This window comes from Homalodisca vitripennis, chromosome X, assembly GCF_021130785.1.
Source record: "Homalodisca vitripennis isolate AUS2020 chromosome X, UT_GWSS_2.1, whole genome shotgun sequence".
Lineage (NCBI taxonomy): Eukaryota > Metazoa > Arthropoda > Insecta > Hemiptera > Cicadellidae > Homalodisca > Homalodisca vitripennis.
Window position 1 is genome coordinate 86,802,124 of NC_060215.1, and position 19,880 is coordinate 86,822,003.

At 36.5% G+C, this 19,880-nt stretch overlaps 1 protein-coding gene across 3 annotated transcripts in view; it reads left to right on the forward strand.

Moving 5' to 3' along the window:
• The window catches only part of LOC124369311 (KICSTOR complex protein SZT2-like), a 295,343-nt gene that overhangs the window by 155,881 nt on the left and 119,582 nt on the right, over positions 1-19,880 (forward strand). For all 3 annotated transcript variants that reach the window (XM_046827256.1, XM_046827257.1, XM_046827258.1), the window contains exons 27-29: positions 6,460-6,675; positions 9,012-9,183; positions 9,780-9,864. In XM_046827256.1, the coding sequence (XP_046683212.1) occupies positions 6,460-6,675; positions 9,012-9,183; positions 9,780-9,864 (473 nt within the window). The remainder of the gene's footprint in view (positions 1-6,459; positions 6,676-9,011; positions 9,184-9,779; positions 9,865-19,880) is intronic.

Genomic DNA, 19,880 nt, shown 5'->3' on the forward strand with positions numbered 1-19,880 from the left:
AGAAATGAAACTTCTGTTATTATTAACACATATTTAGACTCTTAGTGTCTCGAGCCTTTTGGATTTCATCTCTACTGTATATTTAGTATATATAAACAACCTGTCACTGCCCTTTTGAAGATGTATTATCAATGTATTACATCTGTTTTATATTCACTACGTATATATTTTGCAATGTATATCAGCATTGTTATATTAAGTTTCCAATGATAGAAACAGGAAATTGAATGAAGATGAAAATAACACCAGCTCTATCATTTAAAAGGATTTAAATTCATAGTAGGGAGTAGTGTTCTAGGCCTGCTATAGATTTTCGTTAAGTGTAAAATTGTATAAGATCCAAGTTGTCGGTATTTCTAAAGTTTGGGTCCTCTATTCCAGACGTATTAACTTTTTTGTAGGTCTATCACGTGAGGCACAGTTCCTGGGTGTTAGCTTAGTGCGAAAACGGAACTGGTGACCTGACTATGCTAAAAATGATACAAAATTATTTTTTATTACACACACACACACACACACACACACACACACATATATATATATATACAGGGTGTTCTGAAAAAAGGTGCCCATAAGTCAGGGCGTGATTCCTCACATCAAAATAAGAAAAAAATGTCTAATTAACATAGGTCCGAAAATGCTTAGTTACCAAGTTATACAGGGTGAAAGATTTCGTCTGAATTTCAGTTCCCCTGCTGCAACGAAGCCCTACGGGTATTTGTTGGCTGTTAATTAAGATGTACAATTTAGCGTACTTTATGTAAAATGAACTGAAAAATTGAATAAAACCGTTTCCAGACCTGTAGCTACAGTAATTTTTAAGATATGTGACGAAATACGCGAAACTTGGTCCTGAAAAACAAGTTACATTTAGGTTTGAAGCAGATTTACTATGTTAAATGTACAATAAACACAAAATATTTTTTCACGGTACTTGTAGAAAATTTAATTTCGAAGAGAAAGGTGTAAAATAAGTCTATAATAAACAAACGCAAACTTTAAAAAATAATCCTTAATTACATACAAAACGCATGAAAAATAGACAAAATCTGTTAAGCTCTCTACAAATGTAATATTGAAATTAAAACAGCTGTTTTATTAAAATATTTGATTTGAGAAACAAAATAATTTCTATTTAAAACATATGTTTTAACAATGTAACATTGTATATAATAATTTAAATAAACATTACAAGCAGCTATTATTCCATTGCTCATTAAGTGCGTGTGTTGATCTGTACTTTAATACAAGTTAGTGCGAGTGCCGTTGAAGTTAATTTTTGATAGCTAATAATATCTTATTCATCATGGCAGGTAATATGAATATTATGTACACTAATGGTGAAATGGCAGACATGCATTTAATGTACGGTCTTGCACATTGCAACAGTCGTCAGGCTAGACGACTCTATCAGGAACATTTTCCTCATAGACAGTTACCGACTCATAAAATGTTTTCTTCCATTCATAGAAGGCTAAGCGAGACGGGAACCTTTAAATCTGGAAAAGTTGGTAGATCAGGACGGCCACGTACAACGTGTACAGCTGAATTGGAGGAGGGCGTGTTGGACGAAATAGAGAATCATCCTGGAAGAAGTACTAGAGAACTAGCCTTGGATTTCGGTGTTAGTAATTCAATTGTCTGGAAGATTTTACACGAGCAGCAGTTGCATTCTTATCACTATCAAAGGGTCCAGGCTCTTTTGCCTCGAGATTACTTTCCTCGTGTTCAGCTATGCCAATGTCTTATCCAAAGGTGCAGAAATCCACATTTTTTAAATTACATTATCTTTACTGATGAAGCAAAATTTTCAAGAATGGCTATTCTTAACACCCACAATACTCACATGTGGGCAATTGAAAATCCACGTGCTATTTCAGAGAACCGTCACCAATATCAGTTTTCTATAAACGTATGGGCTGCTATTCTGGGTGATAAAATTTTTATTAGTTTTTTACCTGATACGCTCAATGGTGAAAATTATTTACATTTCTTGACGACTAATCTGAATGAGTTACTCTAAGATGTGCCACTATACACACGCAACAACATGTAGTTCATGCAGGATGGAGCTCCAGCTCATTACACATTACAAGTAAGAGAATTTTTAAATGAAGCATATCCAAACAGATGGATTGGTCGAGGAGCCCCAGTAGCATGGCCTGCAAGGTCACCTGACCTCAATCCTCTAGACTTTTTCTTATGGGGACATTTAAAGACGCTTGTCTACGACTCGCCTGTGGATACCATAGAAGAGTTGCGAATAAGGATTGTTAACGGGATTCAAAGGATACGTGAGACACCTGGGATCTTCGAAAGAGTTCGGCAGTCTATGAGAAGACGGCTGGATGCTTGTATTTTGAATGAGGGGAAACATTTTGAACATCTACTGTGACGTGGTTAGTTTTTTAGGACAAGTGTAACTTTTTTGTTGAATGATAATTCAGATAACTTTTTTATGTATGATAATGTATGATTGTTAAAAATATTTACTTGATAAAAAATAATAGTAACTCATTAATTTGTTTTAATAAAACAGCTGTTTTAATTTCAATATTACATTTGTAGAGAGCTTAACAGATTTTGTCTATTTTTCATGCGTTTTGTATGTAATTAAGGATTATTTTTTAAAGTTTGCGTTTGTCTATTATAGACTTATTTTACATCTTTCTCTTCGAAATTAAATTTTCTACAAGTACCGTGAAAAAATATTTTGTGTTTATTGTACATTTAACATAGTAAATCTGCTTCAAACCTAAATGTAACTTGTTTTTCGGGACCAAGTTTCGCGTATTTCGTCACATATCTTAAAAATTACTGTAGCTACAGGTCTGGAAACGGTTTTATTCAATTTTTCAGTTCATTTTACATAAAGTACGCTAAATTGTACATCTTAATTAACAGCCAACAAATACCCGTAGGGCTTCGTTGCAGCAGGGGAACTGAAATTCAGACGAAATCTTTCACCCTGTATAACTTGGTAACTAAGCATTTTCGGACCTATGTTAATTAGACATTTTTTTCTTATTTTGATGTGAGGAATCACGCCCTGACTTATGGGCACCTTTTTTCAGAACACCCAGAACACCCTGTATATACAGTACAACCCTGATAAGTCGGCCCCTGTTAACCCGGAAGTCTGGCTAACACGGACCGATTTTCAATTAAAAAATAAAAAATCAGACAAACAGTTCAATAATAAAACCGTAATATTTTTAGTGGTATAGTATCCGTGAATCGATGTTGCATCAGTATTTGATGGAACTATACGACACTGAGTGTGTAACTCATGTCACACGGCGGCCGAGTGGCGGTCATTGTCCCGGATTCTCAGAAACAATAACAGACGCGTATTTCCCCAAATCCTCTCCCACGCTACCGCCACATCTGGCCCCTCAGTACTGTTCCTACTTTGCTCCGCTCGCTTGTGCCCATGTCGTGTGTGTAGTGTACTGTATTGTTTGCTTCTGTTCTGCAATCGTGCTTCAGATAGTGTGCTTCATTTGTGTTGTGCGTTTTTTTTTATCTACGCAATGGCAACAAAACGTAAAAATGTTGTAGTGACAATGGAAAAGAGACTAGAGGCATTAGGTAGGATTGATAAAGGCGAATCTTTAAAAACAATTGCAGCATCTTATGATGTCGGTACATCTACAGTATCGGATTGGAAAAAAAAATAGGACAAAAATCGAAGAATTATGTTTCAAGATGATAACAAAAGACAGTATGGGCAATCGTGTCAAAACTAAGAAAGCTAAAAACGAGACTCTTGACGACGCTTTGTACGTTTGTTTTTGTGTGGAAAGGGAACGTGGTTTGCCAGTGTCTGGGCCTATCATTCAAGAAAAGGCAATCAAGCTGAATAAACAGTTGCCTGATTGTGAACCAAATTTTACTGCGAGTCAAGGATGATTGGATAGGTGGAAAAACGGCATGGTATTCGCCAACTATCTATCACAGGAGAAAGTCTATCGGGGGACAACAGCACTGCTGATGACTATAAGAACAAGTTTTTGGATTTTGTTAAAGAAGAAAATTTATCGGCAGATCAAATATATAACGCCAATGAGACGGGTCTGTTTTACAGAATGTTGCCGATCAAAACTTTGGCCTCAAAAACTGAAAAAGACGCAAAGGGATACAAAAAAAGCAAAGACAGATTGACAATAATGGCCTGCAGCAATGCTTCGGGGAAGCATAAATTTCCTCTACTCTTAATAGGAAAAGCGAAAAATCCGCGAGCACTGAAAAACGTAAATCAGGATTCTCTACCAGTTGTCTACAAGTCTCAAAGAAGTGCATGGATGGACAGCAACACTTTTAAAAACTGGTTTTTTGATTGTTTTGTGCCAGGTGTGACGGAATATTTAAAAGATTGTGGGTTGCCAATTAAAGCTGTCCTACTAATTGATAATGCTCCTTCACATCCGTCTGTAGATGTGCTGGTCAGTGGGGACATTATCGTCAAGTTTTTGCCGCCTAATGTAACAGCGCTATTACAGCCCATGGACCAGGGGGTTCTCGAGAAAATCAAGAAGGTTTACTTACAGAAGACAGATGCTAAGCACAATCATTGACAATGAAGAAGAACACGGTGTAGTTGAGATTCTCAAAACATTTAATGTGAAAACTGTAATGTGCATGATTGCAGAATCTTGGGTACAAGTGACTAGAATCAGCTTAATTAAATCTTGGAAAAAACTGTGGAAGGGTGTATGCGACTTGCCTGAAAATATAATTCAACCAGTAGGGAACTGTAATATGGAAAATGACTCTCCAGACGATGTCCAGCCCCAAGAACTTTTGGATATGTTCCAAAATATTGATGGCTGCTCTGAAGTCGATGAAAATTACATTACTTTAGGGGTTAGGGGCAGACAATAACGGAGACTATGAGCCACTTACTGATGAGGAAGTGATCGCGTCGTTTTTACCTGATGCTAATGAATCAGACGCTGAGGAGGCAGACGGGGACATTGAAGATCCAGTGATGAGTCATGGAGATGCAGTGACCAAACTAAACGAACTAATGGTTTATTTCGAGCGGCAGGCAGAAACATCGCCGGCTGAATTGCTCATGTTGAAGAGACTGCGGGATCGCACAGTACGCAATCGGCAGACGACATTGGCACAACCAAGGCTGACTGAGTTTTTTACCAGGAAATGAACAGTTATAAATGTACTGTAAGGATTAATGATAATTAAATGTGCATATGTTTGATGTTTTTACAATTATAATGGAGTTTCTCTGTAAGTACACACCGTATTTTATTAATTTTTACCTAATTCTCCGGCTAACCCGGATTGGCCACGGTCCCGATTAATCCAACTTATCGAGGTTCCACTGTATATATATATACTGTATATGACATGATGTAAAACATATATACATGTATCTTTAGTTTTTAATGATTTTACATTATATCATAATAAATCATTTTGTTCAAACAATGGTAAATAAAAACCCTACAGAATGTTACTACAAATTTAGATATCTAAATTTTATACTCACGAAATTAACATACGTCAGTAAGTCTTCTTGAATACCTCGTTATGAGAAAACCACACTGTACTGAACGTGCGTCTGCTGTTCTCATCTTGCAGAAACTGGCCTCCCTCTAATTACAACTGAAAAGTCCTATCAATTTTAACACTCAGAGAATTCCTTCATTTCTACTTATTTTAACTACTTTCCTGACCAATTTTGTAACCAAGTGCATCATGGATTACAATCATCGATTGTTTGTTTGCAAGCAAATACAATTATAACACATTAAAATCTTTCTAAATTGTACTATAATTATTTTTGGTTCTCTCTTCTTCGGCAAGATTAAAATATAATTGAATTATTTTATGATATTTTAAGTATACCTATGCAGTTCATAAGTTTTGACTTTACCTATGGCTGTATTGTGAAATTGTCTGTGATTATAAATGTCTGTATGAGAAATAAAGATTTATTATTATTATTACTGATAATGACTTAAAATCAATGAGCAAATCTGACAGGGAAATAAGGTTTTCTATATTTTTTTATATTTTTTACTGTTTGTAAATTCATAGATGTAAGTTCTTAGATGTTAAGTTGGTAGATGTAAAGTAACTAAATTGAAACTATCTTAGCCTTATGCTTTACATGGCTTGGAGTGGTTTCATCCAATAGATTTATTTATAGATTGTTCAGCTTTGGCTGAACATATTGTTTGAAATATGTATTGGCCAAATTGATTTAACATATAAAGCTGTTAAAAATGTTTCTATTCTAGCTCTCTGAGTTTGAGATGTGAAATTATTTTTTCTTGTTTTTTTGCAAACCCAATGTTATGTTATTTTGATTCAACCACAAATGCAAAATAAAATTAAACAAGTGATAGAACATGTGTTGAGTAAACTGTCTTAGAGATTAATATTAAAGAAGTGAGTATATTAGACCTAACATATTTTACTATATTACTGTAGGAGCAGCCAGTCCCTGGGATGGACTAGGATCTGTAACTACACCAGAAGAGATTCATACCTCCATGTTATCCAACATGGACTCAGATAGTGTGAGTATATTCCAGGAAGAAGAGTCTGATGAAGACATCTCTCCCCTCTTCCTGCAGCTGGTCTGTACCATCCAGTCGAAAGGCCAAATGGGCAACTGTACTGTGCGAATTCTGCCTACCTGCATGGGTAAGATCTTATTGGTATTTATAAAGGGTGAAAGTTTAATCCTAGGAAGTCCCTAAAAAAATCCCTAGGAAAATGATGATCCTAGGAATGGATGTTGGATCCTAGAGAAATAATTTCAACATTGTAATTTGTACTCACATATTCTTAATTGTTTATACTGATTGTATAATATTTTTGACGCCAATACGTTTCTTAATGTTACTGTAAATAAAGATGATTGATTGACTGATTGATTGAGAGTAATCCTAGCCCTTATTTAGTAATAACAATAAATCATTGTTTGGGAACATTTATTTATCCAATTGAAGTTTTTAATATCTGCCCCTTTACAAAGTACTTTATTTGGGAGAGAAAATACACTTATTATGCAAAAAAGTTTGTTTACGTTATGTTTTGGTTGTAGAAATTCTTGATGCGAAAAATAGGTTTTTACTAAGAAAACCATTTATAAATTAATTCTGACAATTTTGATAACATTTGCTTTATTATTAGTCTGTTAAATGATGAAATAACATGATTTAAACTACATCTTACGGTAAATTTTATTCAAATGTTATATACTATAAAATGTTAACTTTTGATATAATTGTAATTTAAACCATGATAAAAGCTAAACACCTGTTGATATTAATTTAATATAACCTGTTGCTATAACCTATAAATATCCCAAGAAAAAATTTCCATTTATTAATTTTAAATTTTTTTGCCAACCAACTAAATTGTGAGTTTCCTTACAAAATCACATATGTTTGTCAAGAAAGCAACATTAAAAAAATGATATTCCTTAAAAAATGTATTGTTTTTCTTCACTAAATAATAGATTAGTTTTTATTTTGTATAAAAATGCATTTGAACCCATGCAAACCTTATTTGTTTAATCTAGACATTAGAAGTTTCTGTTCCTATAAAATCAGTAAAGTATAATGTTTCATATGTTAAGAAAAATTCATATTTTAGGACTATTTATTTAATATTGTGCCTGTTCCAAAAATAGGAGGTTGATGGATAATCAAATACAGTGTTCCCAAAGACTGGGATTGCCATTATGCCATTAAACATCAGCAATCATGTGATTAATGGGCTCAGGTGGTGTAGGGAGTGGATATAATTAAAATCACAACTCCAATCTTGTGATCCATCCTTGCAAAAAATTATAGATTCAACCTGTAATCATTGCATAATTATGCTAACCCAACCCCACTTTCGTTAGGCTTATTGGGTAGAAGGAACCAATTTCAAAACAAAGTTCACTTTCAAGAACTCAGCCATCCTTATTGTTAGTAAATCATATAAATAACCATGAAACGTCTTAAAAATGCTATAACTTATAGCATTGTAATGATAGTGAGCTAATATTAACAACTCATATAATAACAAACTTACACCTATGAGTTGTGGCTATAATAACTGGACTGAGGTTAAAAACAAATTTTACTTACAGATATTTACAAATTGGTGTTATCTATTTCAATGTACTCCCCTCCTTGATCTCTAAACTGTTACTTGCGAATTTTCCACTCTGCATAGCAATGCTGCAGATAATTTTTCGGAACGCTTTTCATGACTTCCGTCGCATTCTCTCTTACTACTTTAACAGTCTCAAATCTTGTTCCTTTAAAAGCAAACTTGACTTTAAGGAACAAAAAAGTAACAGGTGGTCAAGTTAGGTGAGTAGGGTGGATGATCTAAGACTGGGATTTTGTGTTTGACCAAAAGCATCTTCACTGACAAAGCTTTGTAAACTGGAGTATTGTCCTGGTTGAAACTTCATGTTGAAACTTTCATGAAAAATCTGCCTAACACTTTTCTTGTTGATTCCTGTCAGTTCAGACATTGCTCTTATACCTATGTCTTATACTCTACAATCTTGTCAACCATGATTACTGTTCTTTTAAATGTTTTTGATTACTATGGTCTTCCAATTCGTGTGTTGGTACTTGTGTCTTTGCGGCCATCTTTAAATCGTTTAAACCACTCAAACACTTGTGTTCGTGATAAACAGTCGTCACCGTACACTTGTATCATTAAAAATGTTTTACTTGCAGATTTTCCAAGTTTGAACAGAAATTTGATATTCACTTGCTGTTCTTGGATACTCAACATTTTTCTGATGTGGAGACATAACTGATACTATAGGCAGAATAAATACTGGAGTCAGACCAGCTGTACACCTTGTTGTGTTTGTTCTGTGGCTCTGCCAATACTAATCTAGTTATTTTCTAGCCACACCTCTTATGTAACTTTCCCCTAAATGGTCCAGATCTCAATAATGAGGGTTTATTGTAGCTTCTGCTGTGTGACATACAGTGAGTTAATAAGATGTTGAACGTGTGCAGGAGAGCTGGTAGACTTTCTCAACTATCCAGAGAAGAATGTGGATGTGCAGAACATGTCTGTCACCTTGGACATGCTGTGTCTGACCTTGTCTCAGCCTCCTAAGCCTGTGATCGTCCCTACAGAATCACAGCTGCCCAACCTGGTTTCTCCCAATACTTCCAATGATGAGCAGTGAGTACATTATACTATTTCATAACAATTTACTTTTTCCAGTAATAAATGTGCTTAGTAGTAGAGAGAACCTGTTATAATAGCTTTGATTATGTAACAGTCCATGAGAAGATATTTCGTATGTTACCACTTGAGACATTTGGTTGCACACTATTTAGCAGTAAATGAAAAAAATCAGTGATGATAACTACATTATACAAAAGTATTAAACACGTATCGAGCAAACATCTGACAATATGCAAGGTTTATCCTATTTTAAAGCCAAAGGTAATGGTATGTCAGAGTGATGAATTTACTGGGAAGTGTGTCAGAGCGTTAACTGGGCATAAATATAGTGTGTTAGTAGCATCATAGTGCTAGCTGGTTTCAGTAATACTCTTTCATATTGTTTGTAGATTACGTATTATGTTAAAATACTAAATGGTAGTGTGCCAGAGTGGTAACTGGGTTCAGTGGTAGTTATATCATACTAGAAAATCATCATTTAAATCCTGTCATGATTGGTACTAATGTTCTGTCCTCCTACTTTTTGAGATTAGTAGAAATAAATAAAAAAATATTAATAACAAATTACGAGTGTATATGTTTTGTTACAGGTTCCCTACTGTATCTCTAACCATAGACAACCTACAACACTTACCTGACTATCAGCATAAAGCTATCAGCTTGTGTGTGGAGGAGGTAAGCAGTGATTTACACAAATGATGTGTTGAACCCTAATCTCAAATCCACCAAATCTTCAAAAGAGATTTGGAACTGAGCATTGGTTAATGAGATTTGATGATTGAATCTGCAGAGATTTGCCATGTCACTAATTATAGAAGAGCAGTCTTGTTTGTGATCCACAACTTTCAGAAAAGTTTGAAGACATATCTATTTACAACTGCACAGATTAAAGTAAGCTTTTGTCTGCTTTTTTATTGCCAAACCGCGGACATTCTCATATAGACATAACAGATGTGTGACATGCACAACATACATGTAGAAAATACAAATTGCAAGTCAAATATTATTTAGACGACTGTGATTGTGTTATTGTGGTTATGTATATACAAGGTCCAATCAAAAAGTATCCGACCTCGTCGTGTATCACGGCTTCTGCTGCCAATAATGAGATAAGATTTGTTGCGACAATAGTTCCTACTATGATAAGGAAAGGTACAAAGTCTTATCTTGATCCCCCGACTAGTTCGCCGGAGACGGGTCAGTATGTACTGGTAAGTCAAGTGCGCGTATCGGTTTTCTCTAACTGTGAAGATGACGGAAAAAGTGGAACAACGTTATTGCATTAAATTTTGCGTGAAACTCGGAGAAAAACAAAGTGAGACCATTCGGAAAATTCAGCTAGCATTCGAAAATGAGGCAATGAGTGTTACGCAGATTAAAGAGTGGTATAACCGTTTCAAAAGTGGTCGAACCTCCGCAGAAAGTGACGCGCGTTCGGGCCGACCAAAAACAAGTTGAACTCCGGAAATCATCGAGAAAGCAAAAGTTTTGATCTGTGAAAATCGTCGAATGACTGTGGAGGAAGTAAGTACTGAGTTAGATGTCAGTTTCGGATCAGCTGAAGCAATTTTAACGGATGACTTGGGATTGCGCCGGGTAGCCGCAAAATTTGTGCCAAAATTGCTGACAGACGAGCAGAAGCAACGGCGATTGGATGTTGCCGAGGACATGCTGCAATGTTGTGAGGATGATGCGGACTTTTTGACATCGATAATAACTGGAGACGAAAGTTGGGTCTATGGATATGACCCTGAGACCAAATTTCAGTCATCACAATGGCAGTCTCCCCAGGATCCTCGGCCAAAAAAAGCAAGGCAAGTTCGAAGCAATGTCAAAGTGATGCTTACTGTTTTTTTCAACCACCGTGGAGTTGTGCACCATGAATATGCCCCTGAGGGTCAAACTGTGAATGCACAGTACTATTTAAGTGTCCAACGTCGTCTCCGAGATGCGATTCGCCGCAAAAGACCTGACTTGTGGGCGTCTCAAAATTGGCGGCTACACCACGACAATGCGCCAGCTCATTCAAACTTTTTTGGCGAAACACGGCACTCCGCAAGTTCCTCAGCCTCCGTACTCTCCAGATATGGCTCCATGCGATTTTTGGCTCTTCCCCCACCTCAAAAAACCATTGAAAGGCACCAGATTTGAAAGTCGAGAAGCAATTATGAAAAAAAAAACGACGGCTGATCTCATGGCGATGCCGAAAAGTGATTTTCAAGACTGCTTCCAGAAGTGGAAACGTCTCTGGAATCGTTGTGTTGCTTCTCAGGGTGCTTATTTTGAAGAAAATTAACGCCAGCTTTTTTCAGGTAACTTCAGTTTTACGTTGCACCAAAAGGTAGGATACTTTTTGATTGGACCTCGTACAGTTGGTCATAGACAACAGTCAGTATCTGTTTGTTTACTGCTGAGCGGCTTTCTTTTATGTACAGACACAGCAGGTGCATGTTCATGCACAAACATAAATGTAGAACATACAAATTGCAAGTCAATCATTATTTACACAATTACAGTATCTTGTTAGTTTGGATTTGTGTCTAGGGGTTTTTCATAAACAAAGAGTAAAAATTAGAATTTAGAAGTGGTCGGCCACAGGTTTTATGGTGTAACATGTTTTTTTCTTGTTCTTCTTATGCGGCTGCTAAATTCAAGATAAGCAATAAAGTGTTGTTGGGTTGCAAGGAAAGCACTTTCAGACAATGAAATAAGGGCCTTCCTCAGGACGTGTTGGCTTTTCTACTGTTCAACGTGCTTACTGCAAACATTCCTAATACTGTATACAGAAATTTTATTTATGCAGACAACATTGCTTTAGCTTTTCAATATAAAGATATATATCAGGCAGAAGTAACATTCACAGTTGATTTAAATTTCCTCAAAGACTAATGCAGGACCTGGTGGCTTAGTCCAAACCCTCAGAAGATGAAAGTGTACAGGTGAATAGGGTCATGAGATCGGTCAGTGGCGCTCTCGTGGCGACTCCATTTGATACGATCCCAGTACTGTGCAACATAGCCCCAAAATCTTTCGCAGGGAACTACTCCTTAGAGAGTTTAAAAAGATCATTTCCTTTCCTAACTTACCCATCTTGTAGTATCTGTCTCACACTGAAACTTGACTACAGTCCCATAAACCAGCCTTACTTACAGCTTATCAGTTGATCTCAGAAAGTTTTGTACTCAACGCTAACTGGGCTCTCTCCTGGTATTTGTTCAAAATAGACAATAGACTTTATTTTCATATTCATCAAGAACAGAGACAGCGTCAAATCTTAAAAAGTATAAGTTAAAACATTTTTGTTAACTTTTATTAGTAGGTGTTGATGGTCATAAATTCTTCTAGGCTGTATACAGTCTTTTCCACTAGCCACTTGAACATTTTCCTCTTCAAAACTTGTGGGCCAAGGTTCTTAAGTTCTCCTGGTAGCATGTTGTATAACCTGGCACCTGCATAGGTTGGCTTCTTGGCGAATAGAGCTGATCTGTGGGCTGGCAGATTAAAGTCATTGCCATGTCTTGTTTGGCGTTCATGGATATCACGGTTCCTCAAGCAGTTTTGTCTGATAGCCAGTAATATTACCTCCGTAATGTAAATAGACACCACTGTGAGTATGCCCAAGTTCTTAAAAGCATTTCTACAGCTTTCTTGAGGATTTAAATCAGCCATGATTCGCACTGCACGCTTCTGCATAACTAGGACTCGCTGAAGGTTGGTGATAGAAGAGCCCCCCCAAAGCACTACTATTCCATAGCGAACATGTGTCTCGAAAAGCGCAAAGTAAGCGATTCTAGTAGCTTCTGGTGTGCTAATGTGTTTAACTCTCTTTAAAACAAAAAGAGCTGTGCTGAGTTTTGAACACATTATGTCTACATGTTGATTCCATGAGAGACGATTGTCAATTGTGACACCCAAATGCTTTGCAGAGAGCACTTGTTCTAGGTCCAGTGGCAAAGATACATAATCTTTATGTCTTCCCCATATGATGCATTTGGTTTTGGATGCATTGAAAATCAGATTGTTGTTCAGGCAGTAGTGCTTAGCTCTAGTTATAGATGTGTAGGTGTCAATTTCCAGTGCCTGCACCGACTTGTTGTTTGTGACGAGGACAGTGTCATCCGCGTATGACACTGGATAGCAACCCTCCCCCAAGTGCTCCTGAAGGTCTCCAATGAAAAGCACAAACAGTACAGGCCCCAAGACAGATCCTTGAGGAACACCTCTTTTAATTTCCATCGGTTCGGATGTTTCAACTCTGATATTTCCCTCCAGAACCTGTCTGATCTCCACTATGTTCCTTCTACCCTGCAAGTAACTTTCAAACCACTTTAGTGCTGTACCCTTGATGCCTAAAGAGCTAAGTTTTGTCAATAATAATCTGTGGTTAAGGCAATCGAAAGCTTTGCTTAGATCTAGAAAAACACTACAAACATTTTTTCCCTCCTCAAGGTTGTCAATGAGGTGCTCAACCAAATCAATGAGGGCACTGGTGGTTGATCTTCCCGATATGAAGCCATGTTGTCTCTCTGGTAGGTTGCGATTTATCTCCAAATGCTGTGTGAGACATGTCAGTATGACCTTTTCCATGACTTTTGACACTGTAGGAATTAAAGAGATGGGCCTGAAATTCTGCACTTCCTTTTTATTACCTTGTTTGTGCAGAGGGTACACTTTGGAGGTTTTTAGATTCTCAGGACATCTACCCTGAGTTAGGGATTTGTTAACAATACTGGCGATTGGTATACAAACTTCATTTCTGCAGAACTTTAATATTTTGGAATTTATCCCATCTACTCCAGTGGATGTTTTGGATTTCATAGAAGAAATAACTTTCAGTACCTCCTCTGATGTTACCAATTGGAATTCGTTGAGTGCTGTTTCGTAATGATCTCTTGGCTCCTCGATCACTGAAGTTCTGGGAGAATTGTTATTGGTCAGAATATCCTCCGCTGTAGTCGCAAAGAATTCATTGAAGTATTCTGCAATCTCTTTCAGGTCTTCAACTGTATTACCATTGATATTCAACTGCCAGACTGTTTCTGAGTCCTTTTTTTTCGCTTTCCTTTCACTGTTGACAATCTCCCATACAGCCTTACTTTTGTTACTTGCCTCAGCTATTCTTTGTTCACACTTTGTTTTTCTGAGTATTCGCAGCTTCATATCATATTCCTTCTTCTTTTGAAAAGCTATATATTTGTCATCTTCCTTTTTGCTGAGTGCACATTTTTCATTAGCTCTTATGAAGTCTGCTCGCAGTTCATCTACTTCTGTGTTGTAAAGCGTATGTTTTCTTTTGTTAATTCTTGATTTTTTAAGGGGGCATGTGATGTCTAGTGCTGTTGTAATTGTACTAATGAAAATTGAGTATGCCTCTTCTACTGTAGGTGCTGACTCGACTCTTTCCCAGGAGTTTAATGCAAGGAGGTTTGATAGGTTTGAGAGATTGTGAAAGTTGAAAATCCGTCTGGTCATGTTAATAGGTCTTTTTGCTTCACAGTCTACTTCAAGTTTGCAGAGCTGTCCTGTATGATCAGAAAGCGAGGTATGGATAACCTCAACGTTAACCTTCCCCAAGTCCAGATCGGTGCATACTACATCTATTGAAGTAGCAGTGGTGGAGGTTATTCTGGTTGGGGGCAGAGGAATCCTTGTTATGTTGAAAGTGGCAAGCATTTCACTTACTGCAGTTTTTTCTCTTGATTGTGTCAGACTATCAACGTTAAGGTCCCCCAGAATACAAATTTCATTGTTGTTATTTGGAATTTCTTCCAGCACTTGAGTCATCTGTGTAAGGGCCTCCTTAAGTGAGGCAGAGGGGGGTCTGTAAACACCCAGCACATATAAGGTTTCCTTTTTGCTTAGATGTATTTTTATACCTGCAATTTCACATAATAACTCAATACTGGGTTTTTCTGAGAGGATACTTTCAACTTCATTAGCGAGGTTGTCTTGCTTGAATATAGCTGTGCCCCCTTTGAGATGATTTTCTCTACAGAAAGCAGCAACCAGAACATAGTTAGTCAAGCAAACATTGTTGAGTATTAGGGAATTTAGACCATGCTCAGTTAGTACAACTATATGTGGCTTGTTTATGTATAGAAAGTGGTTTAATCTATCAATCTTGTTGCTCAGTCTGTCCATGTTTTGGTGAAAGATTACTAATTTATTTTTTGTTTTTGGTTTGAGACTGTTTTGTGTCTGGTTTTTTTTTGTCACGTTTTGTTCTAAAAAATTATTAGCACTAATTTGAGAGTTGGAGAGTTTTGAGAGCAACCTGGGAGCCACCCCAGGGATATCTTGTACTGATGTGTCATGTAGAGATAAACTTGTTGTAGACGTTATGTGTAGTTTGTATTCATCTATGTATCGGTTAAAAAACTCATCATAACTTTCACCTTCCTTTCGAACCTTTGCTAGTGCTGGTGGTGTCCTGTGAGGCAGTGAAATAACAATAGGAGCTTTAGTTATCCCCACTGGCAGTGTAACTTTTTGTTGTGAAACTTGAGGGCGTGAACTGGGAACAGTTGTGATAGGTCTTGGCCGTTGTGTGATTGGGAGATTAGTAAGTATATCTGAGCCTTTCTGATCTGACTGCTTCCTTGAACACTTTTTACAGTATTTTGTAGCTTCCATATGCTTGGCAATTTGCAAAGATACACTAGACATATTACTACTCTTAGTTTTTCTAAATACTTTGGTTTTATGTAAGTCAGAGTTTGTGTTTTGTTGGTAAATGGGAGGTTTATAAGAGCCTTGGATTTTAGATTCTGAGACTTTCTGGGCCAATTTCTTTAGTTTATGTTCCAACATTTGTTGTCTTTCTTTAAGATTAGTTATCTCACAAGCCACTGTCAATGGTAAGGACGTCTCTCCAACAGGTGAGCTCGTTTGAGTACAGACATCTCCATTTATGATTTGACAAATTGCTCCACCTCTCTCCACTGCATGTGATTGTATAGTAAGATACTTGGTGACATCGTCCCCAGTAACTAGTGCTGGTTGAGCAGCTGCCACACTCCCAGAGTTTTGAACAGAATTGTTTACTGATCTACCAAAAGACGGAACAAGTTTCTGATTTCCGATCCGACTAGATTAGGTGGTGCGGACCTTCCTCGAATGAGTTGGTCCTTTTGATCTGGAGTGGACAGATGCAGTGCATCCAGAGAGGGAATGAGTTTGTGGAGTGGGTTCTCAGACAATGGAGCACATTGTCAATGATTGCTCCTTGTGCTGTTTTGTGGGAGGTTGAACCAGTTTTTACAGCTGAAGGGATTTTGATTGGCTTGGCTTTGACTCTGTAATGGGAGATTAATAAATTCAAAGTTTTTTCTTTCTCTTGTTTTAGGCTTGGTTTGTTTTACTCTTTTTGAAGAAAGTACTTGTATTTTGTACTTTTGTACTACGGGTAACATATGGTAGCTGACACAATATACCATAATATATACAGTGTTTAGTTTTTGATGGATAAATATGGAGGGATGGAATTGGGGACACTTTTCTAGTAAATAGAAGTGAACTTTTTAGTCACTGTTACAACTTTCTCCATTTGCCCAAAATGGAATTTTGGGGAAACGGCTTAAAATTTTTAAATGCAAAAGCCCATTAAGTGATACCTCTTTTGAAAGGTCTTAATAAAGGAAGAAGAACAGTGGAAACTAAAAATTTTTGTTTCAACTCAGTACAAAATGGCAGCTCATTGACATTAATTAAAAATTAATTGAGGGAAAACATGAACATCCACATTCAGAAGGTAAATAACTTCAATAAAGAACCACTTTCCTTACAAACTCAAACCTGTTTTACAGTTATTACCTGCTGCAGGGCAGGCCTCCCTTACCTTATCAGATTTGAAGAAGTCAAGTACCTGTTCAGTTTCTGAAATCAAGAAATCAAGAAATCAAGAATCTTTATTGTTGTCCCACTTAAAAGTATTAACAATGTCAGAGCTGGTATGAGTTAGGCCACATCAATTGTCACATTTCTTATAACTAATTAAAATTCCTTAAAACTAGTTTAAAATTCAACATTCAATGTTATTAAAATCACTTAAATAAACTTCCTCAACTGAATAAAAGGCTTTCACTTTTAGCCACTTAATTAACATATTCTTAAAGTTCTTAGTGCTCATTGTTTTGGCGTTGAGAGGTAACTTATTAAATAGTTTTGTACCAATGTAGATATAGCTATGTTGGGATTTGCTCAGCCTAGTATATTTCACATCAATTAAGTTTACAGATCTGGTATTATATCTGGTTAGATTAACAAAGTTAAGACGTGTTTTTGTGGTACTTTACGTTGAAATGGAGTTTTTAGGTGAACAAGAGCGTATTAAGATCCTGGTGATGCGAGACTGCGGAGACCGGGTGAGATCTTATGATGAAGTAAGGAAATGATTTAATGATACTTATCCCAATTGAAACCCTGTATCTAAATAACGAGTTATAAAAACAATCCAACATTTCCAGGAAACAGGCAGCATTAAAGACTGCTCAAACCTGGACGACCAAAATTGGCTACAAATGAAATATTATCACTTGACATTTTACAGTCTGTTGTAGAAGATCCTCATGCCTCCACAAGAAATGTTTCCTAAATATTAAGTATATTAGGTTAACAGACACAATGTTCATTATTTGGCTGATGTTAATCCTCATTGGATGAGAGAGCAACATACCCAGCACCCCGAAAAGTTAAACGTTTGGCTTGGCATTGTGAGGGATCAGTTTGTTGGGCCCTTTTTTATTGATGGAAACCTTAATGCTAAGGTACGAGGAAATGTTACAAAATCAGGTTTATCCAGCTATCCAAGTAGCAACCAACAACTTTGATGAAGTTTGGTTCCAGCAGGATGGAGCACCTCCACACTATTGCCTGCATGTCCGCGAATATTTAAACAATATTCCTACACATATTATATAATATATAATACATACTATATATATATTTTATTGTAGGTTTGTGAAACCTACAGTACATGAACGTGACTACCCAATGGATAACCTAAATTAGACAATAAGTACGATTCATAGGTAGAATCGTCATTAAGCCATGGGAATGTAAGACATACGTAATTATTAGTATAACAAAATTCATAGAATCAATGTACAGGTAGTTGCTGGAAAGGAAGTCTTGTATTAAATTTATAACAAACACCCTCCGGATGTAAGTGGATACGCACATCTGCCCAGACACCGATGATGAACAAACAGAAAATGCTTGTTTAAGCAGCGGAAATGCTTATTTATAAAAATCATGCAACTAGTAAGAGACAGCCTTAATGATATCAAAATATTGGTACTCACCAATTACGATAAAGAGATTTGGCAGAGGCGTGGTCAGGAGAGCTGGCGGGGGCAACATCAAAAATCAGGAACAACGAGGGAGATGGAGGAAGTCTGGGAGTCGATTCGGAAGGTGACGTTCGGGAGTGCGAGTGTTTGTGTGCGACAAAAAAATCTTTTAGGTGAAATAGTGTCAAGTGCAAACAAGATGTAAGTTAAGAATATCTTGTATTTAATTTTAGGAACGTAATATTATATATCAGGGCTTCATTAATCATTTTAATATGTTTCATTTACAATTCCAAGGTACCTGTACCTAAAGTGACTAAAAGAAAACGATTATCACGTGTAGAAATCAAATTAATAGTTTGATAGTGAAATCATATTTTCCTATTCCATATATTTGATGTAAATGCTCTCAAGTTGGAAAAGTCACTCATTTGTATTAATCATGTAAATTTATATAAATGTTGAGATGTTTTAAAAGAAAGTTTTCTCACGTTTAGTTCATGAATACACATTTATTGAAACACTACAAAATTTACTATGATGTTTTCTCACGTTTAGTTCATGAATACATATTTATTGAAACACTACAAAATTTACTATGATGTTTAACCTGTTGACGAGTGCAGCAAAACGTACCCAAATGAGTGTGCATGGCATTTGCTGTTTGGTCCCGTATGAGGGAGCACAGCATTTTCCGTTGCAGACTAATGACTGTCAGTTCGTTCTCACTGACTTATTGTGACGTCTAGCGGAGATTTTTGGAACTTTTCAGTTGTTCCTAATAGTGTCTCTGTACAGTGTTGCTAGTACTGTATCGTGGTGGCACCTGGTGATAACTTTTAAAAACTATTTTACGGAGGCGGGACACAAGACCTGCTACGGCTCCAAGGTCGCCATTTTATAAGGCCACTCCCCCAGAATAACACAAAGAAGCGAAAACTACTCAGGCAGTGCTATGTGTGAATGCAAGCACACCATTTGAACTGGACAAAGAAGAAAAGAAACCAGCTATGAATGTTTAACATGTAAGGTCGCCCTTTGTATATATCCTTGTTTTGAGCAGTATCACACACTAGCAAAGTTTTAAAACGAGGTTATTGTAGGTTATTGCAATCTACAATGTATTTTTATAAATATTTAAAATATAATAAACAAGTTTATTAACATTTAAAAGTTTTTTTTTTACTCCCTAACAGTCTGTCACTGGTCAATGAGGCACTCAGTATGGACTGTCATAGCGGCACGGCAAATGCCGTGCACACTCGTCAACAGGTTAACTAATAAATGTTATAAAAAATCAATGAAACATAACTTGTAATAAATAATTCAATATTGAACATAATTCATGATTGGTATTAAAGTTTTGTGTTCAGTATGTCTGTTGATGATATCCATTGTTAT